The following is a 24,023-nucleotide window of genomic DNA, read 5'->3' on the forward strand; positions in this document are numbered from 1 at the left end:
TTCACATCGACGCACAATAAATGCCAAAATCTTAACAGAATATCAGATGTGAACACACGCAATGATGAATTCAAGTGCTCTAACTCACACGAGAGTCGGTAAGATAATAAATGAAAATCATAATTTTATTTGATTGCTAACAGATAGACTGCACAGCAGATGCCAAAATCTTAGCAGAATATCAGATGTGCACACACGCGATGATAAAATCAAATGTTCTAACTCACACGACAGTCGTTAACATAATAAATGAAAATCGTATTTTTATTTGAAATAATTCCTACATATCTACGCATTTTATCGATACATATTGTTTTTCCGCTCTATGGGTATAAGGAAAAAATGTTGCCAGCAACACCCGTTTACACAAGATTAAGCCTCTGCACTGCGCTGGCAAGAAAGCTAGGTAACCCCATAGGCTCTTTGGAGTAGGCCGGCATTTCGACCGCAAATATGGAATCGTCCAAACTCTCTCCCTCGGGTAGATCAGGAACTGAGTTGACTGGATCGATAGGATATGTTTCTGGAGTGATGGGACCTTCGCTCTCACCGCCTGAACTCGTCTCGCCGGTGCCGGAATCGGACCCGATTATGAAGTTCTCGATGCGATGTGACCGAACAACAACACGCGCTATATCGCGGCTGCTGCATCGAGAGAATGTAGCGATGGTGACAGGAGTAGGAGCCATGTTGTCCGAAGGGCTCTCGTATGGATAATGTCTATCCGATGAAGACGAAGAGGAATATCCACTGTCGTATTCCGCGTTTAGCGTATCGTCTGTGGCAACCCTGTGTACAACGAGTTTGGTGACAGGGATGCGAGTGGCGTATGAGACCTCTGCAGTTTTAACGTTGTCCGAAGCTTCTTCTAGCTCGCATTCGTCCATGAAAAATGTGTCCAACTCCAAAATTCTTTGTCTCAATTCCGGCAGAGAGATGCGGGAGAGAGGGTTCAACGTGAAGATACGTTTCAAAATCTCGTTGGCTCCCTTGGAAATTGGTAGCATCTCGCGAAGGAAATCGGGATTGTGGAGATAAGATGAAAAGCAATCATCCACTGTGGTGGCTAGTTTCCAGGGGTTACGACCAGATATCATGTTGGTCAATATGACACCCAATGACCAAATATCACTATGGGATGCAGAATATGTGGGGTAGTCAAATTGTTGACCGATGCACTCTGAAATAATCATCAGTTTGACGTTGACATAAACATTGAGTTTTGGTTACTGACCTGGGCTCATGTAAAACGAGCTACCACACCCAAAGTCCTTGCAGACTCGTCTTCTTGTAGCCAGACCAAAGTCTGCCAACAATATGCCAGATCCATCCTTCAAACATAAAATGTTTTCAGGTTTGAGATCACGATGGAAAACACCCATCTGATGGCACGCATATACACCATCTAGCAACTCAACAAATGCCTTCTTAACCAAGGCATTGTTCCGGTAATATGCACGATGCACTGTGATGGCGTTGAACAAATCACCGCCCATACACAATTCCAACACGAAATAAAGATATAGCTCTTCTTCGACTACTTCGTGAAGCGTGAGGACATGGGGCAAACCCGAGACCATTTTGTGGATGGCAATTTCTCGGGCCTGATAGGCGACCTGCTCAGGAGTGAGATCCTCCTTCGACAAGCACTTGATGGCATAAAATGAGGGATCGTTGGGATCAGAATTGACATCGAGGGCACGATACACACTTCCGTAGGCACCAGTGCCTAACTCCTCGATGAGTTGGTAACGACCGTTCGCGATAGTCTGGCCGGAGAAGTCGGGAAGATTGGAGCTCATGACGACCATAGTTAAAGGATGAATAAGTTTGTGATGGTTGGTATATTGTAAGATTGGATGAGGAGGGTGAGGAAAGTGGAGGAGTTATCAAATTTGGTGAAGCGGATGTATCGCAGGTAGAGGTGTGATAAGTTGATAAACCTGTATCAACTGTGAAGGTATGGATAGAAGATTGGATGATGAATATTTCGCCAAAGTGCTCACCTTATATACCGCCATCGCTGCCCCCTCAGTGCCCCCTCAGTGTCAGAAGTGATCGTGAAAGGGGTAAGTCAATCTTGTTCACTCTATTGAACCAAGGGGTTATCCGCTCTATTTGCTCGTGCTTGGCTAGATCTCGGAGCGGTGCTTCAATAATATTAATATATTTCTTCTAGTTTGTCTCGGGACATCCCCCTTTACTTCCCGAGACATTAACAAAAGGGGCTATTTCCACGGCTTTACACGGCATACTTCCCACATTCCTCGGAATGTCCCTAAAATGTTATTCAATTAAGTGACAATATCATATTTTTAACACTACCTTTAGTCACAGTAACATTTTTCCTCAAATCAGATCATGACCATATACGTTGGCAGGTCAAATTCAGTCCCATTCTTTGCTACTGGATAACTCAGGATGTTTACTCTCAGATCGCAGACAGGCCTTCGTGATCCCCGCACAGATACCGTAAACGAGCCCCATGATTGGCTCAATATTATTCACGGTCCCCCGCACACACCAATTCTAGCCTTGACCTGAGCATATGAGCAAGGCATTAGGAAAGCGGTCCGCAAATATTCCGGACCGTATTTCCTCTTCAAAGGTTCTAACGGTATAACATGAGAATCTGTCTGTGAAGTTTTCTCAACTTCATCCCCACATTCTCCATCGTTCAGAATGTCCGATAATCCGTCTTTCGTGTTACTCGGTATCGATAACGTGACCTTTGAGCAGAGACCAATCGTCGAACGTATGTGTTAAATCTTTTGGCCCATTTGATCACTCTTCACCTCTGATACTTCGCCTTGCTCTCAGCGGCTGCAGACGAGGTCCTCGTGCAGGTAAAGAAGACTGGTGAGCAGGAAATTCCCGTGAATATAGGGACAAAGCTACTGATTGAAAACACTTGCCATCAGGAATCTGCGGATCGGATGTAAGTCTTTTCTGACTTATCTATAATTCTGTTCCAACAGTCTCGCCTCGGTTTCTAGGTCCATTTTTATGTCCACGGCCGTATTGGAGATTTCATCGTTGAGAAACCCATGGTGGGTGAATTCTCAGCTTTCCTATATCATGTCTTATTTCCGGAGCAGGTCCTAGGCCATGAGTCTGCAGGTGTCATCGCAAAAGGTATTAAATGACTATCAACTGCATGCTATCTCGCCTTTTCTAATGTATCGCAAATTTTCAGTTGGGTCCGGCGTTACAACACTCAAAGTGGGCGACCGGGTAGCCATAGAGCCAGGTGCTACTTGTCGCAAGTGCGAATACTGTAAGACTGCTCGCTACCAAGTGAGTAGCCCAGAAATTGTAATGCTCCCTATGAACTCAGTGTATATTTTTATTAGCTTTGTCCAGATGTCGTTTTTGCCGCCACTCCGCCAAACGATGGCACTCTTGGTCGCTATTATCGTGTTCCTGCTGATCTAGCTTATCCGTTACCTGACCACCTTAGTCTTGAAGATGGAGCTATGGTGGGCTGTTCTAAATTATGAACCGACTGGAAACGTGCATGTTGATTCTGATGTATACAGATGGAGCCCCTGTCCGTGGGAATCCATGCAGTTGCTAAGCTAGGCGAATTCCAAGCAAATCAATCCATTGCAGTTTTTGGATGCGGACCCGTTGGTATTCTGTGCATGGCTGTTGCTAAAGCTCTCGGTGCCTCCCGCATAATCGCCGTTGATATTGCGCCGTCTCGTCTCGAGTTTGCGAAGTCGTATGCGGCGACCGACGTGTTCGTGCCCCCTGCTCCAGAAAAGGATGAATCTCGCGTAGCTTTCTCGAAGAGGTCGGCGGCAGCGATGCAGAAGGCACTTGGCATTGCAGACAGAGGTCCTCAAGCAATTGATCTTGTCATTGATGCCAGCGGTGCCGAGGTGTCTATCCAAACGGGAATTCGCATCGCAAAGACGGGGGGTGCCTTTGTTCAGGTAGGCCGCGATGTATTGCCATACATGACCTCCGTTACTCAGTGTAGATTGTTGCAGGTTGGGATGGGGAGCCCTGATGTCACAATTGACATGAGTGTCTTGATCACAAAAGAACTGAAGATGAGGGGTTCATTCAGATACGGGGTACGTGCGTTAAATCGTGGTATAGATCATATACTTATTTGAAAAATATAGCCTGGTGACTATAAGCTGGCCATTGCTCTCGTGGCGCAGGGAAAGATTGACCTCAAACCTCTTGTGACTCATCGGTACATTCCATTCTGACGATTAATCACAAATGTCTTAATGATACACTGTAGCTTCCCATTCGAAAGTGCTCTCCAGGCATTCAAGACGACTCGTCAAGGAAAGAGTGACGATGGTAAAGGTGTCATCAAAGCCATCATATCCGGCCCCGATGTTCCCCTCGACTCGGCGTGAAACAACGATTGAGCTATGCAAAAGAAGTAAATTATGGGGTAGTATGTATGACTACTGTCGTAACTATTAAGTTGATAGCAGCTATTGTATTCGCGAACATCCATCTGTCAAATATAGCGATTCTCATTTCTGACATAACCAACCCGCGGCTAAGTATATAGTACATTTCTTTTGCGTGTCACGTGAACGACACCACGATCTCTAATAAAGTTGGCGCACGAGTGTAACTTCTGCTCTCCAATTTCGAACTGGACGTGAATGGGGTGCCGAAGCCTGTACTCCATCGAGTCTTAATAGTGATTTACTATCAAGTTTCAACGATCTACTGTATTTCCTCAAACCAAAAGAGAAGGAAGATCGTGGTAGTCACACACGCGAGCGTACTCGAAGGTGATTATTTGAGGTACAGTACTAGTATCCATTCAAGCCGTTATTAGCTTGACATATCAGAAGCCCTTTCCCCATATCCATTGATTTGACAAGGACATGTCGTTTCGCTCACGCAATTCATATTATTTGCGCATCTCCGCGAGCACCGTTTTGCCAGTGTATGTGAGTATACTCGTCACTTTTCATAATACAAAAGATGTTCACTCAATGCTCCCTTGAAGTTGTATCTCGATGATCGGCATATCCAGTGGATGTCGGACATGGTTCTACAGCATGTGCTAGAAGACCTTCGACCCCTGTCAGCTTATTTCTCTCCCTGTTCAAAAGAATTACACTCTGATCTTCATTCACACAGCGTCCTCCCAAAGCTACAGGCAGAGCAAGAGGTACTATTCGGTTCTGGGTCATCAGCTAACCATAAGAAGGGCACTGTGGACGTTCATCGAGGAGGTAAGCCACCAGAGAGAAAGTTGCTCTATAAGGATATGCTGATGAAACGAGCTTCCGCTTTTCATAGAGTCCTATCAGTTTGCGTATTTCTTTCGCAAGACGGAGCCTCATTCTGTGGTCATTAAGGTTATACATCAAACTGTTTCCATAGGCGATAAAACTCATTGTCATCCAGACTCGGACGTTTGTAGCCGCTCCTGTATCTTCAGTTCAGCAACATATACCGCCACAAGCGCCCCTTCCAAAAAGCCGATCTGGGAAAAGAAAAGGTAGTACCAAAGAAAATGGTACGGGAAGTTCAAATAATGGGCGCAAGAAGCGGAAAACCAAAGGCAAGAGCAGAGCGCGAAGTGAAGAGGAGGAAGAGGCATTGAATATGTCGGATATGCATAGTGACGATGAAGTATCGCACTTTACTTCCGCCCCTCGACGCTCTCAGAGAGCAAGGAAAGTAGTAGCCGGTAGATATCAGGAAGACGACGAGGATCAGGAAATACAATCTATCAACGTACCAGATTCAGGGGAAGAAGATATTGATATGGAACCACCGATGGGAGATGTTCCACTAGGGAAACATCCAGACACGTGCCTCGACGGAAATTTGCTCGCTATGGAGGAGGTCGATTCTGCCAGAGCAACAGTCAAACAAGAGGATAGAGATATTCCTCTGGCAAATCCATCAACTGAAGATCAGTTTCCTACTTCTGATGATGTGGAGATAGTCGGACAAACTGAGCTCCCTGCACCCGAGATTGAGCTCGAAGTAGAGGAGGAAGAAAAAAAACCGAAACCTCTGTTACGGCTCAAGTATCAGGGTTTTAACATTCTGGGACACTGCCTCTGCATTGTCGTGGAGCCTTGGCCCGCTATTCGCTCAGCTACCCGTGCACCATCTATTGCCCCGCTGAGCTTGGGAGCTACTGCATTAAGAGGGCCAAGTATAGCACCACCAGATTTTGTACCGTCGCGCCAGGGTGGAGCCTTACAGAGGGAGCGGACACCACTATTTCTTCCCGATCTTGACGATAGAGACAGAAGTGCAACTCCTGCCCCATTGAGCTTGTGGCAAGAAAAAGTCCGTCCACCGGTCCCACTTTTTAACGAATCGGCTCCTGGCGACAGCGATGATGATGGGTATAGTAGCGACGGACTGATGAACTTCAGTCAAATGCTCAATGCCACTGGAGATTCACACGCCGCTGCAGCGGATGAGGAAGAGGATATGGATGGTGCAATATTATTCGGAGATGCGGACGAGTTCCGAGAATTTTCGTAGATAGTTATATTATATGACGATACATAACAGTGAATTCTGCTTTAGCCATGATTACCGATATCTATGCACGACCGATCTCCCGTAAAATTTCCACCTTTCGAGGCTCGGAGACCTCACGGAACCCAGCATTTTCCATCTCGAAAAGACCGTGACCGCCAGATAAAGCACGTAGCCGGGTAGAATAATCTAGCATTCTGCTCAAAGGCGCAATGGCGTGAACGGTGCGTTTGAGTCTTGGTGTGGAGGTGGAAGAGTTTACTGATGCAGACGATGCAGACGAAGGGGAAAGCTCGCGAGGTGGAACGTATACTCCATCTATTGAGTATGGGAAACTATCTTCGTCTATCGCGGTAATTGCATCAGACGCAAGATCAAGCACTTCGCCGCCATTTTCAGTGAGGTCTTTGACGACTTTTCCCAAGCTGTCCTCGTTAATTGATATCTTGAGCTTTATGTATGGCTCCATAATTCCCCCCATCCCGGCTTCTCGTATTCGCTTCTGTAGGATGGACGAGCTTGCCCCAGCGAGGATAGATGGAGATATCTCTTGCGGATACTTGAAACCTGTAACTTTGATTTTGATATGTGATAATGCTAACGATGTATGGGGGGAATTGGAGAGCATGCTTGCGATTCCACGGGAAATATTGGTCAGCGGGTCAAGCTGATCGGGAGACGCTTCAGGAGACGTCAAAGGTTTACCACTGGGACCCAATACTAAGTTGTCGTCCCAGGTTGGATCCCCCTGTTCGGTTTCTTCGAGGGGTGTTATCGACATCCATATGGAAATGGTGATAGGTTTATTCGCAATCTCCGTAGTCCATTGGTGGTCACCTGAAGAAGCTCCTGGTCCAAGTCCCTCACGATAACTCACACGACGAGAACCAAATTCGAAATGGACGTTCCACTCATCCCTTAACCTGCCTTCCACGATTTCTAGATGAAGGGCACCGAGACCATGTACGAGAATCTGGCCTTCCTGAGCGTCCACTCGAACGGATGGATCGGTCCGGGCCAGGCTCTGCAATGCATCCTGTACTGGCTCAAGATCCGAATGGGACCTTGGAATAATTGAAGCAGACATGACAGCGGGAGGGGGCACAATGGTGCGAAGAGAGGATGGCGCTGTGGATGACACAGGTCCACGACCAGCGACCAAGGTGTCACCTGTACGAGTGTACTTTAAACCGAGGAGAACTCCTACAGATCCAAAAGGGAGGGACTCGACCTCCTCGGCTTCTGACGCATACAAGAGAAGTAGCTTTGAAACCTTTTCTTTCTGACCACTGGAGGTGTTGAGGAGAGAACTCTGACGCTTGAGTGTTCCTAAGAACTCCATGAAGTTAAGCTAGCGCACGAAAGCAGATTCACTGACCTGAATATACGCGAACAAAGGTCATCCAGCCTCGCCGTTTGTCCCAGCTAACCTTCCATGCCAATAATCTCACAGGGCTGTTGGCAGACTCTCCTTCCAGTTGCACATCCAGCGGACTGGGAAGAAGTTCGCCAACGTAGTTCATAACTAGTTCTGTCCCAATATTTTTCATGGCTGAACCACAAAGCACAGGTAAAATGTCATTCCGTAAGGTAGCGTTACGCAGATGAGGCATGATTTTGGAAGGCTCGATGCCTAAATACGATGAAGGACCTGATGGAAGAGTCAACAAAAACTCCATAAATTCTTCAGAAAACATGGCGAGATTTTCTAAAAGAGCTACGCGGGCAGGGACCAAATGAGGGACAACAGGATGATTACTGTGCAAAATCTCCATGGATGTGAGACCCTCGGCAGTTCGTGGAAGTGGATGTTGAGAAGAGACACCATTACTATCCCATTTCCAAACGACCCAGTTGACGAGGTCTACCAATCCCTGAATTCCAGGCTCGGCTCGAGTATAATCTTGAGGATTAAAGGATGCAATCGGCAGCGTCAGGACCATTGGGTTCGAGTGCAGCCTATGTGACAGAAGAGATAGCAATGAGGATTTGAAGGAAGCACCAGGCCGGTCGAGCTTGTTGAGGAACATTAATCGCGTTGAAACATTATATCTGACGAAGAAATATCAGCTGCTCAGAATGATCTCCTTCATTCATTCTCACCTCTGCAAATAGCTCACCTATCCAGTTGCCTCCAAACACCCTTCGTCTGGGACTCAACCCCTTCTACCGAGTCTATGAGGACTACAGCGCCGTCTACAACACGACTTGCACTTTCAACTTCCATCCCAAAATCGGCATGTCCAGGAGTATCAATCATGTTGAAGGTCCAGTTTTTCCATTTCACTGGAATACTCGCAGACTGGATGGTTATCCCTCTTTCACGCTCGGCTGGTAAGAAGTCTGTTGTGGTACTTCCGGTATCAACTGAGCCAGGTGAAGTGAGGTAAGAAGATTTGTGCAGTATTGACTCTGTCAGTGTAGTTTTTCCAGAGTCTATGCGACTTTCGTTGAGGATAAGAAAGAAACGAGCGAACAACTAGGGTAACAGACCGATATGGGCAACCAGTGCCATATTCCTGAATTTTGTCGCGTCATCTGAGCTACTGGTTGCAAAAGAACGGTGGTTTCGCCGTGGCCGGAGTGTTCTCGAAAGATTAGGTTTTATGATTTCCTTGAGGCTACGGAGCATGGCCTGCAAGGAAAGAAAAAGAAATGTCTGAGGTGTATACCAGTCCCGACACCGAACGCCATCTGGATCTAACAGAGACAAACATACCTTCAACGCTATACTCGTTTCATAGCCCAAATGGACAACAAGAAATACACTTATTCCTTTTATTTATGCACCTGTCCCAGCTGCAAATCACATATATTTCCTGCTTACTCATAACATGTCTACGAATCCACAGAACGGCTTCGATGAACGATTGCGACAACGTTCAGGAATCACGAGAAATCCATTAGAAACAATACCCGTTCATCAGGAACCTCATGGAAATATTCCCAACACACCGTTGGCAGCGTCGACGATATCGTATTTACTGGGCTGCTTGTTCTCTCTCGGTCTAGTGACCTTTCTCGCGGGCGGATTTCCTGCACATTGGTGGGCTACCTATCGACTCGGTTTCTTTGTCGCTGCGTGGTCCTTGTTTCACTGGGGTGAGTTTGCGGTGACCGCTGGTTGGAACATGGAGAAGTGTAGCGTTGACTGTGCGTATGACTGCTCTTCTACAAAACCTGCTACCAACCTTCCCTGAATCCATAGCTTTTCTTTTGGATAACGGTGCAATGTACCATGTTGCGAATGGTACTGCGGCTTTGGAATATCTTATCGTACTCTATTGGAAGCCTTCTTTGAAAGCCTTCCCTTACGTGTCCGCTATCGGTACGAACTTCATCACTAACCTTGTTAATTCTCATCGAATTCTTGTATCAGGCGTAGCCATGGTTTTAATTGGACAAGCGCTGCGGTCAGTGGCTATGATCCATGCATCCACTAATTTTTCACATTCCGTTGCCTTTCGGAAACGTGAATCTCATGAGCTTGTGTCTGACGGCGTATATGCGTAGGTTTACTGTCCTAGGATGTTGTACGTATATTAACGCTTAACGTATAGATGGTTTCGCCATCCATCCTATGCAGGATTCTTCTATTGGGCACTGGGCACCCAACTTGTGCTTCAGAATCCCGTAAGCTTTGTCGGATTCACGCTCGTACTCTGGAAATTTTTCTATTACAGAACAAGAGGTGCCGTTCTTCTTATCACATGCTTTACAAATCTGACCTGTCATCGCTGATCCAGCTGAAGAGAAAGCTCTGGTGAAGTTCTTCGGAGATGAATACGAGAAATATAAGCGAAGGGTACCTACAAGAATACCTTTCATTCCATGATTATTTAAAATATCAAGTGTTGCTTATGAGCCTATCCTCCAAGTGCTTCGTTTTCGTCTCATAGAAATTGAAATGTGCATGTCATGCGTAAGCATAGAGTACAATGAGGCCAACACATATGCGACATGGAGGTTTTATAATGACAACTCCAACCCCTAGCAAGGAACAACACCACCGCTTATTCCTGCGTAATCGTTGCCCGGTCAGAGACGTAGATACCATCCAAGAATTTACGAATATCCTTGTTCCGTACGCGGCAAACACCTTGAATCGAAGCGGCTAGAGCAGGATTATTAACAATAAATCAACAGACAGCTTTGTATAGGTACCTGATTGTGAGACATTTTCCACGTCATTGCCCTCAAGAATCAACTCGTCTTTTTGGGCTTTCGACTCTGAAACAGTTACGCCATCCAACATCTTGACATTTCGCACAGTCTACGAGAGACTTGTTAGCAAACAAACACATCCGATATCATAAATCACACCTTCTCCCCCAAGAAGTTCCGGATTTCTACCGCCTGTCCTTGTTCTTGAATGATGCAGTTGATGGGAAAATGGGCGTAGACGGCACGCATTTTGTATAGGAAGCCCTGAATGAATACAATAGTTAAAGTAACATATCGCCATAGTTCACCAAATTTGACAGACCTTCGTGACACCAATGACCATATTGTTGATCAAACTTCTGATCGTCCGTAGACAGGCAACGTGCTTCCTTCCACCTTGCCAGACAGCCAGAGTGACTTTGTTGCTTTTCGGGCTCTTCACGACTTGGATATCCATGTCAACATGACGGACATTTTTCGTGAGTGTACCCCGGGAACCCGTCACTTTGATGATACGGGACTTAATTTCGATGGTGACACCTTCGGGGATATCGAGTTCTTCGGTCTTGAGGACGTCCCGCATCTATAGAGTGAAGAAACATAAGAATCTGAAATTGCTTCATCTAGGTTACATAGTTTCGATCCATCGCATCCTGTTTCTCCAAGTTGGCAGAAATTTCACCAAAATGGCTATAACACCCCCAAGCAACCAAGGAACATGATAACGGGGTATCGAGACGGATACTCACCTTGGAATATGTGAATTTTCTTGAGGCTGACCGGCTGGCGACTTCACTGCTAGCGGTGGTGGCACACGAATTGGGTTTACTAAGCGGAGTCTGAATGCCACCCGGCAAACTAATGTCAGCCGTCTTGCGGAGTCGATTCCTCCTACATCACAACCACCACCATCGTTTGCATTGGGCACCCGTATTCACCTCGTTATCCGTGGGCAGCTGAGTGAGACAGTTTAAAAAAATAGCATCTTGCAAGCACTTTGTCTCGTCTTTTCTCAGTTTATCAAAGTATCCGGTATCCTCGCAATCTTCTCCCCGAACTCTCGGTGAGAGCGCTACGACACTTGTTGATTTTTTCAAACTCTTCCTGCTGGTTAAGTTTGAGGCATCATGTCTCTGTATTCTCAGAACCACGCATATGGTCAGGTCGCATATCCTGCTCTAGGATATCCCCAACCTGGTTTATCAGCTTACCCGTACCAACAACCGCCCGCACCAGCACCGCCTGCGCCTGTATATTATGTGGATCCCAATTCTTTCCGTCGTGATTATACTGCACGTTTGGCGGAACTTACAATTAATTCCAGGCCGATTATTCAAAACCTATCAATGGTTGCTCAAGAATATTCAAGATGGGCCGAAGTTGTTGCACAATGTTTAGAGAATCATATACGTAGGGTGAGTCTTCATAAGAATCCGGATCTTGTCGCTTTACCCTTCAGTAGTGAGAGTTGCAAATGGGGCAGTTTCTGATACCGTGGACTTTGGCTGCTTGTTGTTCGGATATCATGTAACATAGTCTTTAGTGCATTACATTGAGCAAAGACATCCTCGCAAGGCCCTGTTGGGCTTCCGCAGTAGAGCGGAGAGGAGACGATGCACCTCTGAGAAATTTTCTGGTGCAATTGTTTTGTGTCCCTATTTTCTCCGTCACTTTGTTTTGTTTTCTCTGAATTGCTGACTCATCATTGCCATTTCTGGTTGTCTCTGCTCTATTAGGTTCCGCCTTGGATGAAACTTCCAGCGTTTTATTTGTTAGACGCGATTTCGAAAAACGTCTATGAACCATATGGGCGGCATTTTGCTGCATATGTCATTCCATTGTTTTTGGAGTCTTATGAACAGGTTGATCAGAATACTCGCAGCAAGATGGAAGAGATGCTCCTCACGTGGCGCACTGGCGCTCCAAATGGTAAAGAATTATTCGGCTTCGTTCCTCAGCTTGCTCTCGAAAGAGGTGTCTGGGGCGAGTCAAGTGCGACAGATGTGCGTGTGCCGTCAACCTTTGATGATGGGTTAGCTAATTGTCTGTTGATGTTGTACCACCATCAGTCATCAAGTAGTACTTTGAGCGGCTCAGGTCAGATTTCGAAAGCTCAAGTACTTAGCGAGTTAGAATATACCCTTGGCCAGAAAGAGCGAGCCCTCCATTCAAATCCGTACGATACAGCAGCAGCGAAGCATGTGGATGTACTACTGCAGGTTCGTATTTAGTTTTTCATCATTTCGTAGAGCTTGCTGATACTAATTCTAGCTAAGAAAGCTTGTCGAAGCTGGCGTATCACAAAAGGAATTACGCCAAATACTCGGTCAATTAAGAGCTATGGGCCGAACTTCTGGTCCTCCGTCCCAACCTCCATCAACCGTTGCACCATATCCCTCTTCGTCATATACACAGTCCTACCCAGTCCCAGTGTCTCAACCTTCTTATTCACATAGCATGCAACCTAGCTTTTCTCCGTCTGCTCCGTCTGCATACTCCTATAACTCGCAGAATCAACCAAAGATAGAACAAACCACCCTTTCTTCTCTTCTGCAACCTCCAGAGGCACCTTCATCGTCATCGAATAACATAACCGGTGTACCTCCCACCAATATAGCAAATTTGTTTAGCGCCTTGTTGAAAGCAGGTGTCGTATCCGCTTCCGGCACCCCCACTGGCGCGGGTGCCACTGCGAAGCCTGAAGGCAGTTCTGTTGCGCCGATGGATATGGGGCGTGAAGCATCGAGGGAATATCGCAAGTCTATTCTTAAACATTCGATAAAACTTACCACATCGGACATAACTAAGTAAGCATATGATTTCGTCGTTGTGATGTTCTCTCACTAACTCTTTTCATAGGATGCGCAGTCCAATAGTACACTTCCTATTTGATCGTCTGCCTGTGCAGTGTAAGCAATGTGGTATCCGTTATGCGGATAATGCTACGGGCAGAAAAGATATGGAAGATCATTTGGATATGCATTTCAGACAAAACCGTAAGGCTAATCAGAATATCGGACGTGGTCATAGCAGGAGTTGGTTTGTTGGGATTGAGGTACGTGATGCTCCTCTATTTTCATTTCACACTTTGCTCATATTTCTCACACAGGACTGGATACATGATACATCTATCGACATGAAAGGAAAAGGTCGTGCTGATGGATCACGACCACTAAATGTCAAGGCTGCAGCTGCTGCAGAGGCAGCGAAACGAGAAGCTGAATTGCGAGAGCAGTTTGTAGTCGTGCCTCCGGGCGATGAAGCAAAGTCTATATCGTGCCCGATATGTAAGGAAACCCTTAAGTCGGAATTCCTCGAGGATGACGAAGACTGGGTGTGGAAGAACGCTGTTAAGAAGGATGATAGGGTTCGTTTTTTCATAAATTGACAATTCGTCTATCAAGTTACTTACTGACGTATTTCCACGCTAGATCTTTCACGCGACTTGTCACGCTGAGGCGTCGACGTCCGTGCACAGCTTGGCTGCGCGGCTGCGGAACGAAGTGGCAGGGCGAAGCCGATCTGGAACGCCGGAAGGCCCGTCGCTGCGCTTGACTCCCCCAAAGGGCGTATCTACGCTGCGCATATCACACTCACCTTCGCCTGATTCAAAGCTTGCTGGAACGAAACGTAAGGCTGTCAATGATGATCCTAATTCGGATGCATCTTTGCAATATGAACATGATGCAACACCGCCCATGAAGAGATTGGCGCTTTCGGTATTATCATGATTGATGAAAGATACTGACTTTGGGCTACCGCCTTTTTTTCTTCTTTCTTTTATTATTATTTCGCATTATCACTTATCTTTATCATGGTCATCATCATTTGTATACTCTGCAGGCATATTTACAAGAAAATTATTGGATAGATGTTATTAGCTGAACGTATACTTGCATTATATGAATAGGAGTGCTGTTTGACTTGAATGCTTGTTGTGGTTATCTAAGTGGGAATCTTGTCAGTGTTTGGTAGCTTGCCTTCAGGCAGAAATCCTTGCAAGGGTTGCGAACCTTGCGGTTGGTGTCTTTGATGAGCTCATCCGTCCTTGTCTGAATATATATCATCTGAACCTCAAGCTAAGCTGAACCACTACGCATATTTGTTTTCTTCTAAGCAGGCGACATTGATGTATGGCTGAGTGCCGTCAGCGTGAAACACTCGAGCACAAATACTTTACTGGATACATCTAGAATCTAAATCATAACTGCCATCATGATGAGCACCAGTACGTCTTCATATCAAACAGCACTGAAAATCGCTAACGTCCGAACCTCTCCATTTCGATCTACAGCACTGACAGCTACGATACCCAACGCATATTTGAATGCTACTTTAAGACGCATCGATGAGATTGCAAACGATGATGTCGAGATGCAGGTATGAGCTATCATACAGCATTTGGCATCTGTCTAACAGCCCGCGTTGTTCCTCGTGGACGACAACTTGAATTTGCGACAGAGCCCGCTATCAGAGGAACAGGTTGTCGTCGTGCTGGATACGAATATCCTTCTCGAGTTCCTGGAAGTGATCCAGCGGTTCGTTGCCGAAAGCGAAGAGATGGGTCTGCCTGTGCTGGTGCTTATTCCAGGTGCAGTGATCTACGAGCTGGATGGGTGAGTGCCGTGATCCAATGTCATCATCATCTTTATTTTTACGTACTTGCATGTCATGATTGAAACGGAAATGCTAAAATGCGACTTTCGAAAGGCAAAAGAATCGCGATGGGCTCGCATGGTTTGCGCGTCGTGCGTCAACGTGGTTGCTTAAAAAAGTGAAGGAGCGAAAGTCTGTGAAAGGACAGGCTATAGATGAGACGTGTAAAGCATCTGGAAATTGGAAGACACGCGAGTCGGGCGAGGTATGTATAAATTGCAAGCAAGATTACAAGTACATGTGCTGTATGCTAACAGGATGGACTGGACAGCTTTTTGGTACGGAGCGTACAAATGATAGTCTGATACTCGACTGTTGTATGTATTTCCATCGAGCACGCCCACGTCGCACGTTTCTGTGTAGCAAGGACAAGATATTGTGTGTAGAGGCCGAGAGTGTTGGTGAGAGGAGAGACATGCCAGGTTTTCACGATGTTGACCACCAGTCTAGGCATCCCGTCGATCTACCCCGGTCGTGAGACATTCAGCAGCCGAGACCTGGGATTGGCAATCTTCGGCCAAGGAACACCCCTAACGAGGTTTAGCGGGTACTTGCCCAGCTATCGCGATTCATCGAGTCGAGTTGTACCGGAAGCGGTGCAAGATGCGGCTGATGACGATGATGGGATGGATATAGACGAGGAGGGGTGGTCAGCATCTACTGCGCTGCAGCCAAGCCATGCGCTGGACCTGCTGCACCTGCAGGTGATTGAGCACTTTACGCGGCTGCTGCTGGAGTTGGTGGTGCGGGTGGGAGGACAGGAGGTGGAGTGGTTTGGTGACGACATGTCGGCGGTTTCGCGATACGCTCCCCGATACGCACGGCGACGCTATGTGAGCTGGGAGGCGGCGGACTGCGTGGAGTATCTGGAGTCGAAGAAGAGGGTGGGGCAGACGAGTCCGCGGGTGGAGGTGTTTCTGACGCGGCCATACGCAGGGGCAGGGGCACGGCGGGGACAGGACTGGTCGAAGCGGGACTGGTCGGTGGCGATGGGAGGACTGCGGGTGGTGGGTGGGCAGTGGGAGGACGGGAGCATGAGGGAGTCGGTAGAGAGCGTGGAGTACCATATGAGCCGAGTGTTTAGTATGCCTATGCGACCTACGGGGATATAGTGAGCAGTGTGGCTGAAAAGAGCCATCATGGGATGATCGCCCAAAAAGGAAGGGAATTGATATTCAGCGGGTAGTTTCAGTTTTTAGTGGTCGTCGCTCATTTTCACACTCGTCGCTCGTTTGCATTTCTCATTCCACTTTCATGGCTCGTCGACGGACTCTTTACTTTTCTCTTGCTGCCCTTGGTCTCGTACTTCTTGGCACCGTCGTCGTTCTTTCCTCCGTCTCCTACTATCTCGCCATTGCCTCTGCTGCGTATCTCACAGAACTCGAAGTCCCCGTTCTCGACAACTCCACCCGCTGGGACTCCTCCCAACACGGAAAAGTAGAGCGCATTCCCCGTATCATCCACCAGACATGGAAGTCTCAGACACTCCCGCCCCGCTGGAAGGGCATCTCCCAGGGCTGTCGTGACATGATGCCTGACTAGTACGTCCTCTTATCCCCATCATCGCCAGGCACATTACTTATCGCATTCCACTCACAGTGAATACATGCTATGGACAGACGCAAGTTCTCGTGAATTCATCGCCCAGTTCTATCCCTGGTTTCTCGACACCTTTGACGACTATACCTTCACCATACAGCGTGCCGACGCCATTCGCTACTTCGTGCTCCATCACTATGGGGGTATTTATTTAGACCTCGATGTTGGCTGTCTGCGTCCTCTTGACCCGTTGTTGATATACCCCGTCATCTTGCCACGAACCGTGCCCGTCGGTGTCTCCAACGACCTCATGTTCGCTGAGAAAGGCCACCCCTTCCTCGCCCAGACCATCCACAACCTCGTCACCTTTGACCATTCATGGATTCTCAATTATCCAACCGTCATGTTCTCCACAGGCCCCATGTTCCTCTCCGCCCAGTACGCCCTCTGGACTTCTTCCCACCCTGCCATGCCAGAGTATCCTGGAGGTGATGTCCGCATTCTTCCCAAGTCACTCTATGGAAAGAACGCCAAAATGGATGAGGTTCCTCATTCATTCTTCTCCCATTATTATGGAAGTAGTTGGCATGCAGACGATGCTGCGTTCATAGGCTTTTTGGGTCAGTGGGGCACGGGCCTCATGTGGATAGGCTTGGTCGTTCTTATCGTAGGTGTGTACCGTCTGGCTCTGCCAAACAGACAGCGGAAATACAGTCTCAGGAGAATGGGAGGTTACGACGTTCTCCTTCCCCGATGGTCTCAGCGAAACGGACGTTGGCAAATTGATCTTCGTTGGTCATCATTACCTGCATCTGAATCTTCCACTCAGCCACCGTCACCTACCATCTCTGCTCCTCAATCTCCTCTTGAAGAGCAAATGGGACTACTCCCTCTTCCTTTCGATGTTCGCCCAGGATCTCCCGCCCCGTCCGACGTTTCTTCTTCTATGGATGTTTTCCCCAGCGGTAGCAGCTATTACTACAGAGGTGGTTCTTCTCTCATTGATGCCGTGAAACGCGCTGCCTGTCGCGCTACAGCACTCTTAGTGCCTACGCGAGAGCCAGTTGCGATATCACGGGTTCCCACGAGGAGTCGACGGCGCTCGCGCGGCGTCATGTTCTTCCTCCCTGCCATCTTCACTCAAGCTCAAGCTGGCGGCATGGAGCTTTCCCAATCACAGAGAAGCCCGCCACCACAGGCAGGGCGATTCCTCCCTCCATCGTCTCAGCTGCCACCTGAAAAACAGAGATACGCTCCAGATCTTGAGCGGGCTGGTCTATTCGCAGGTGACTCGCGCCGCCAAGGTCAAGCACAAAACAATTCGCCCTTACGTTGTCCTACTGAGAATCGTTCTTCCTTTACTGCCTCATCAAGTACACTTATTGACCTTGATGATGATCTTGATTCCAGATATTCGTAATATTTAGACCTTGCCGGGTCGCTTGTTACTACACACACCTATACTACTCTAGTAAAGTGAACGCTATTGAGACCAAACATGGGACGCGTTAGATATACCTATTCATTATTTCGACGATTCACTCTCTTACATACTTTGGAAAGGACAGTATATTCTTATCATATTCTTTCCATCATTTTTACAGCATTGCCGCAACTACATCTTCGCAAGTATACATATTCACTTGTTTACGCGGCAATATCGTTTTTGCACAGCCGAAGGCTATACTTAGCACTAGTGCTCCAGTGGAATACTAATATAAATATAACAAGGGTGCGAACATATCTGGACTTCTTAACAAATATCTACTTCTGATCAGAAAAGCTCGTCTCTACGGTCTGCGGTGGATACAGTCGGAGAAGAAAGTTTGGCGAATGTTATGAATGTCAAGATGAGCCAGGCACGATTGATCCCATGGTGGTCGACAGCGCAAACATAGCGAGAGCGCTCACTGCATAGGTCGCAGACGGGCCGAAAGTCCAGTACGAGGCACAAGCTGCAAACCAGTGACCGTTGTCAGAACATCCGTTGATACAAAGCCACAGCATATTCTGGAAAACCTTACCAAGTAAAGGTCCAAGGGCACGGCCCAGTTGTCCTGAAGACCTGAATCGGCCCAACGCTTTACCTTTGACGAGCTGCGGATGTTCGGCGACGGGTTTACCCGTGTCTTTGTCGATGCCCTCGTCACACTGTAAAGAGGCGTAGGATGTAAGCGAGTTTACGACCGTGGCGGAAGTGAAGGCCATGCAGATTGCCGCTCCTTGAAGAAGCCGTGTGGCAATCGTGGGTCGCGTTTCTACAAAGAGAGGGAGGATGGCGAGAAGGACTAAGCCTACGGCACAACTAGATACTCCGCGTCTGGCCATAACTCCTTCTCCCACTTTAGCAGTAGCACGGCGAACATACCCGCCTTGAAGAAGTGCACTAATAATGCCGATGGATCCAATAAGGGCGCCATTCTGTCTGTTATTCCAATCAAAAACTATATAATAGTCAATGGGAGCATCATAAGCCAAGAGAAACCCAAGACGTACGGTCGAAAGTCAAGAAGGTCAGTGTGAATTCCACCCCGGAGAATAAGCCCAAGAATAGGAAGTGGAGCCTTCGTAAAGTTTTCAGCAGACTTATCCGTGTTTGAACGCTTGCCCGATGATGAGATGTTTTATTAGATTTGCTATCTTCAGCTGAGTCGTCATACTCGCTTAGAGGCTTTTTAGATCTGGTCTCTGGAAGTGCCACCGCTAAGAATATCGTTTCGGCCACGAGGAGGACGAGTGTTATAATGGCAGGTACCGCATATACATTCAGCTCGTGACCCCACGTGTTTACACTCGGAGGAACGGGCTGAGATGCGAAATATGCTCCAATGGGAGGGCCAATGCAGAAGCATATAGCGAATGCGATGCCTACATGTGCCAAAGCCTTGGAGCGATTAGCTGGAGTGGTAATGTCGGAGAGAATGGCACTGGAAAATCCGTATTAAATTTGAGAAGCTATGAGAAATTTGCGGGTCACTGACATGGCTAATTGAACATTGCCTTCGCTTAACCCTCCGATGACGCGGGAGAGCATGTAGGAAGCAAATGATGTGGATTGAACCCATCTGCAATGCGAAAACGACGGGTTAGATTTTGGGCAGCCTATGAAGCACCCAGTTTACTCACACTACGGCGGATAGTATATTTCCTATCATAGTTATAAGAAGGATGCGTTTGCGCCCATACTTATCAGATAAAGACCCAATGTATGGCGATACTATAAACTGAAGAGTCCTGTGAATGAATCGTAACGAGTGAGGTCACATGGAATGCCAAAGCTGTAAATGAACGTACGAGAACACGGAACCCAACAGTCCGCCTGTTCCGTCAAGTCAGTTTACAAGCTGCCACATGGTCAACACTGAGAACTCACCGAGGAGCACGATGTCCCATCTCTGAGAGTTTTGAGCCGGCTTATAGAGCGTTTCCCGGATAGCAGATACAGAACTTAGAGTTTTTGACAGGAACCCATTTGGGTCAGAGGCCTCTCTCTGGTGGAGACTGTCGCATCATCTCTCATAAAAGAGGTGTCATATTTACTCACCACGGTGTACCATTCAATTATTCGAGGGAAGAGAGGTAAAGGTATGGTAAATGCTTTAATTCTTGTAAGTCACGTACAGCTTTACATTTTGGGCAACTTGAACATACCAAATAAATCAAGGATGAGGGAGAAAAATACGATTCTTTCGACCTTTCCCATTTTGTAATAAGGCGGTAAATGAGTGGGATGAATGGGATGTCTGCTGTCCTATGCTCTTTGAAGATGGGGTCGGTGATGATGGACTGGTGATGGTTTCAGTCAACGAGGGTTCATGTAGATATTTAATAAAGTCTGAAAGGGTCGACGTGTACAGTAGAATGTGGATATTGCAAGCCGGCTGCAAGGTGGACGAATAAAAGTGCAGTACGCCTATTTCTGAATCATCGGACTCGGAGATCGGCTCATTATCGGTTAGTCATCCACTCCAGCGGAACCAGATCTCACCCTACCGGCGGCCAAACCACATTCATAACACCACACATAATCACCTTACGGTAGATCATTCAGCTTTGTCGTGAAACATGGTTTCAATAGTATCGTGACAAACGATATACATTTATAACCACAATATCGTATTTGTGTCAGAGCTATCACCTTTATGAAACCCCCTCAGCCTCAACTTCAGTGTCTGCAGTCCCACGAAATTTCTGATCTTCAGAAGCCTGTGTGAGGCCGGTTTGGAAGTGTGAACTAGTTTCTGTCTTGGTCACTTCGCGAAGTGCCATCGTGGCATATGCGGCGGTCTCTAGAGTAAGGTTAATTTGTAGGGCCATAAATTTGCCATCCTCCACCACCACAGGTGGGTCGAACCCAAGGAGCTTGTCTTCGTCAGCCTGAGCAAGAGCAACGTCTGGATCCGTATATCTTAATACAGACCACGAGACGTCTTTGGGTAGTAAAAGGATTTTGCGGTAGGAGCCACCAAGGATGTATTCTCTATCATGTGGACTTTCGTTATATCTTTGAGAATGTAGTATAAGACGTCATTGACTTACTTTTGTTTGCGGACATAATTATCAGGGTCCAGTCCATCCCTCCGCAGGAATTCCCGATATTGCTCCCCTAGTTCACCGCCTGGATAAGCTACATCCTTGCCAGGTAATGGCATGATGACATCGAAGATCGAGTATTGGTCGGCGTCTTCCTCTGTCAATGTTTTCACTCGTGGGGCTACCCATGGTTTTTTGCGCGACCGCGTCACAGTGTTCTCTGAATGAAAGTGGTGAATCAGAGCGAAACACAGCAAAACCTGGCAGAGACATACCTGCCTCTTCGAGTGGTTTCTCGTCCGTGCCTGGCTCTCCATCAGGGCCATCAACGTCCATGTCTCCACCATCACCAACCTTGCTATTAGTGTCCTTCTCAAAAACCAAGTCTCCGGGTACTGGCTTATCCGAACCATGCCTGCGAATACGCTCCGAGACAATGGCATTCCAAACATAAGATTGATACGCATGGATGTACATCAGACGCAAGTTGCGTGGAATCTGCATAGCGTAGAACACATCAATCAACTTAGCAATATTGACAAGGCAGATGATCAAATGGAAAGCTCACCGTTGAAAGGGCCCCCATGGCGTTCCTCGTTTCACCTTTTTGCTTTTGGTAGCTTTCGAGTATGCACCTCTCCGCCACGACACGCCTTGGCATCAGGTCAAGGGCACGTTCTAAATCCCCGTCGATGAGCCATGCCTCTCGAGCGGCAACAACGTCAGGGTGCTCTCCAGGTCTCTTCTGAAGGATGAGCGCTACAGCTTTGTGCCAGTCTGATTTAAGGAAAGCTAGCCCGATGGAATGGGTTGGAACTGCTGCTGTTCCAAAGCGCTGCATACCTTTGAAGAATGGCATCATAAGACATTACAACATTGTGAATGTTTATTTACCGTAATAGTTGATGAAGCCCTTATACTTCATGATGCTTAGAGACCGGTCCAACGTCTCTACAGAATCTACTTGCACATTCCTGTATTGGCATAAGACTCAGTACTTCTCGAGTGACAATTATGGAAATACACACCGTAAGGTTATCAAGAAAGCGTTTCCTTTAAGCATGCCCAGATCCAAGCTTGCTTTACGATAATTTAAATCGGCGATCCTCACACCTCGTTCACCACGTTGAGTGAGGATATCTTGCATAGACTTGCGGCCGCCTAGGCCATTGGCGGCCTTCCATACATCTTCAACGGTCTTATTGCCACGTCGCAAGGACACTCGTTGAACGGTGACACCTCGTTTGTCCTTTGTACCGGCCACGGCAAGATCTTTGAGGTTGACACGGAGCGTCCGAGAAAGATGCGCTAGGGCATCTTGAGTGTCGCGGTTCGTCTTTTGAAGAGTGAAGTGAATGTAGGGTGGGTATGTGCCTCGGGGAACGCGCTCCCCTCGTCCTCCTGTGATATAAATAATCCTTCAGACATTGTTTGCATGTTTTACAGGCATTGTGAACCAACCGCGGCCACCTCCTCGACCACCTCCGCGCTTTGACCACTTGATAACTATACGAGAACCATCATCACTCGCAGGGCTAGTTGTATCCGTCTCGCTTTCTAGCTTTCCACCGAACAGGTCACGTACAACTTTGTGCAAGGCAGTTCGAGTTTCTTTCGATGCTATCGGCTATATTGATAAACGAAACGACGCGATTTAGCACAAGAAAATGGTTGAAATAGAGAACAACTGACATTGGAGAGAACCTTCCTGAAGTCTTCTCGATCGCCACCGGCTCGACCGCCACGGCCACCTTTTCCTCCTCTTCCTCCTCTTCCGCCTCGCCCCCCTCCTCGCCCTCTCCCTCTCGGCTCTGGCTCCGTTTCTTGCTTCTCAATGCTATCGCTAATCTGTGTTTCAGGAACAGGTGCATTGTCATCTTCTGTAGGTTTCGTTCGTTTGCTCTCCCATCCGTTATCACTGGTCCTTGGAGGTTCTGGACCCTCCAAATACATCTGCTTGAGCTGAATGATAGCATCTTCAGACATATATGGCGCAAGTAAACCACCATGACGTTCTCCCCAGCTCTGTTCTTCGCCAACATCATGGTCCTCCACTTTGGCCTTGCCTTTCTCTCCTGTAGTATCCATAAGTGCATCACTCTCTTTGTTGACCTGACCTGGTTCATCAGATTTCGACGCTTCCACCCCTTCCACTGTGATCTGCTCTTCATCCTTCGTACTTCCTGTCCCCGCAGCTTCTTGCACTGCTGGCTCGTTCTTTTTCTGAGACGATTCTGCCATCTCGAGGGACTTGATGTGCACGACTTTATAATCTAGGTCCACTTCATAAACCAAGAAATCCGTAAACCTGAAATAAAAAACAAAATCTAATCAACATTGAATAAGCACACAGTATCGAATGTATTACTGACCTCTGCTTGATGATACCGTTAATCGGTGGGACATCTCGTCCTACGTACTCGGAGATGCCTACATCCGTTTCCATCACTTGACGTAGATATCCGTCTGAAGAGATTGGTGGAGTGGGGATACCCAATAGGGCATGACTGGGAGGCAATACGCTCCCAACCTCTGAGCTCGTTGACGGTTCCAATGGGTTTGAGTCGCCTTCGCCGTCGCGTTTGGCATCGCTGAGCTGCTCTTCATTTATTTCACCAGCGCCATCCTTGGCAACAACG

At 47.4% G+C, this 24,023-nt stretch overlaps 10 protein-coding genes across 10 annotated transcripts; 5 read left to right on the forward strand and 5 right to left on the reverse strand.

Moving 5' to 3' along the window:
* Positions 1–246: 246 nt before the first annotated feature.
* SERLADRAFT_461883 (serine/threonine protein kinase, negative regulator of sexual conjugation and meiosis) lies at positions 247–2,099 on the reverse strand (the record flags this gene model as incomplete). Its single annotated transcript, XM_007315834.1, has 3 exons — positions 247–1,180; positions 1,235–1,952; positions 2,007–2,099. The coding sequence occupies 2 exons, from the start codon at positions 1,809–1,811 to the stop codon at positions 363–365; spliced, it is 1,395 nt and encodes a 464-aa protein (XP_007315896.1).
* A 558-nt stretch (positions 2,100–2,657) lies between these two features.
* Positions 2,658–4,514, forward strand: SERLADRAFT_461886 (uncharacterized protein; the record flags this gene model as incomplete). Its single annotated transcript, XM_007315835.1, has 11 exons — positions 2,658–2,755; positions 2,821–2,859; positions 2,922–2,938; positions 2,997–3,050; positions 3,099–3,135; positions 3,197–3,297; positions 3,354–3,479; positions 3,540–3,938; positions 3,996–4,082; positions 4,134–4,207; positions 4,259–4,514. 11 exons carry the CDS (start codon positions 2,683–2,685, stop codon positions 4,377–4,379), a joined length of 1,128 nt encoding a protein of 375 aa, XP_007315897.1.
* A 351-nt stretch (positions 4,515–4,865) lies between these two features.
* SERLADRAFT_414063 (uncharacterized protein) lies at positions 4,866–6,520 on the forward strand (the record flags this gene model as incomplete). The annotated part of the gene is made up of 5 exons (XM_007315836.1): positions 4,866–4,931; positions 4,991–5,067; positions 5,125–5,219; positions 5,287–5,345; positions 5,371–6,520. 5 exons carry the CDS (start codon positions 4,866–4,868, stop codon positions 6,493–6,495), a joined length of 1,422 nt encoding a protein of 473 aa, XP_007315898.1.
* Positions 6,487–9,153, reverse strand: SERLADRAFT_447025 (uncharacterized protein; the record flags this gene model as incomplete). The annotated part of the gene is made up of 4 exons (XM_007315837.1): positions 6,487–7,821; positions 7,871–8,544; positions 8,613–8,928; positions 8,986–9,153. 4 exons carry the CDS (start codon positions 9,122–9,124, stop codon positions 6,557–6,559), a joined length of 2,394 nt encoding a protein of 797 aa, XP_007315899.1.
* An 87-nt stretch (positions 9,154–9,240) lies between these two features.
* On the forward strand, positions 9,241–10,418 carry SERLADRAFT_414065 (uncharacterized protein; the record flags this gene model as incomplete). Its single annotated transcript, XM_007315838.1, has 4 exons — positions 9,241–9,645; positions 9,701–10,001; positions 10,053–10,183; positions 10,239–10,418. 4 exons carry the CDS (start codon positions 9,327–9,329, stop codon positions 10,325–10,327), a joined length of 840 nt encoding a protein of 279 aa, XP_007315900.1.
* SERLADRAFT_383387 (uncharacterized protein) lies at positions 10,370–11,468 on the reverse strand (the record flags this gene model as incomplete). The annotated part of the gene is made up of 5 exons (XM_007315839.1): positions 10,370–10,606; positions 10,657–10,765; positions 10,816–10,920; positions 10,979–11,239; positions 11,406–11,468. 4 exons carry the CDS (start codon positions 11,237–11,239, stop codon positions 10,506–10,508), a joined length of 576 nt encoding a protein of 191 aa, XP_007315901.1.
* An 83-nt stretch (positions 11,469–11,551) lies between these two features.
* Positions 11,552–14,585, forward strand: SERLADRAFT_447029 (uncharacterized protein; the record flags this gene model as incomplete). The annotated part of the gene is made up of 7 exons (XM_007315840.1): positions 11,552–12,071; positions 12,393–12,659; positions 12,726–12,875; positions 12,928–13,463; positions 13,516–13,711; positions 13,766–14,023; positions 14,088–14,585. 7 exons carry the CDS (start codon positions 11,784–11,786, stop codon positions 14,385–14,387), a joined length of 1,995 nt encoding a protein of 664 aa, XP_007315902.1.
* A 286-nt stretch (positions 14,586–14,871) lies between these two features.
* On the forward strand, positions 14,872–16,424 carry SERLADRAFT_435577 (uncharacterized protein; the record flags this gene model as incomplete). The annotated part of the gene is made up of 6 exons (XM_007315841.1): positions 14,872–14,884; positions 14,951–15,036; positions 15,076–15,272; positions 15,367–15,517; positions 15,584–15,713; positions 15,763–16,424. The coding sequence occupies 6 exons, from the start codon at positions 14,872–14,874 to the stop codon at positions 16,422–16,424; spliced, it is 1,239 nt and encodes a 412-aa protein (XP_007315903.1).
* Positions 16,425–17,046: 622 nt separating this feature from the next.
* Positions 17,047–20,720, reverse strand: SERLADRAFT_461908 (uncharacterized protein; the record flags this gene model as incomplete). Its single annotated transcript, XM_007315842.1, has 9 exons — positions 17,047–18,806; positions 18,876–19,295; positions 19,348–19,778; positions 19,833–19,916; positions 19,978–20,085; positions 20,146–20,170; positions 20,225–20,342; positions 20,396–20,448; positions 20,503–20,720. The coding sequence occupies 9 exons, from the start codon at positions 20,552–20,554 to the stop codon at positions 18,697–18,699; spliced, it is 1,401 nt and encodes a 466-aa protein (XP_007315904.1).
* Positions 20,721–20,903: 183 nt separating this feature from the next.
* Positions 20,904–23,842, reverse strand: SERLADRAFT_354961 (uncharacterized protein; the record flags this gene model as incomplete). The annotated part of the gene is made up of 11 exons (XM_007315843.1): positions 20,904–21,331; positions 21,391–21,604; positions 21,660–21,882; positions 21,953–22,227; positions 22,279–22,358; positions 22,413–22,534; positions 22,571–22,782; positions 22,855–23,004; positions 23,304–23,399; positions 23,484–23,692; positions 23,757–23,842. 11 exons carry the CDS (start codon positions 23,828–23,830, stop codon positions 20,992–20,994), a joined length of 1,995 nt encoding a protein of 664 aa, XP_007315905.1.
* Positions 23,843–24,023: the final 181 nt, after the last annotated feature.

This window comes from Serpula lacrymans (assembly GCF_000218685.1).
Source record: "Serpula lacrymans var. lacrymans S7.9 unplaced genomic scaffold SERLAscaffold_4, whole genome shotgun sequence".
Classification (NCBI taxonomy): Eukaryota; Fungi; Basidiomycota; class Agaricomycetes; order Boletales; family Serpulaceae; genus Serpula; species Serpula lacrymans.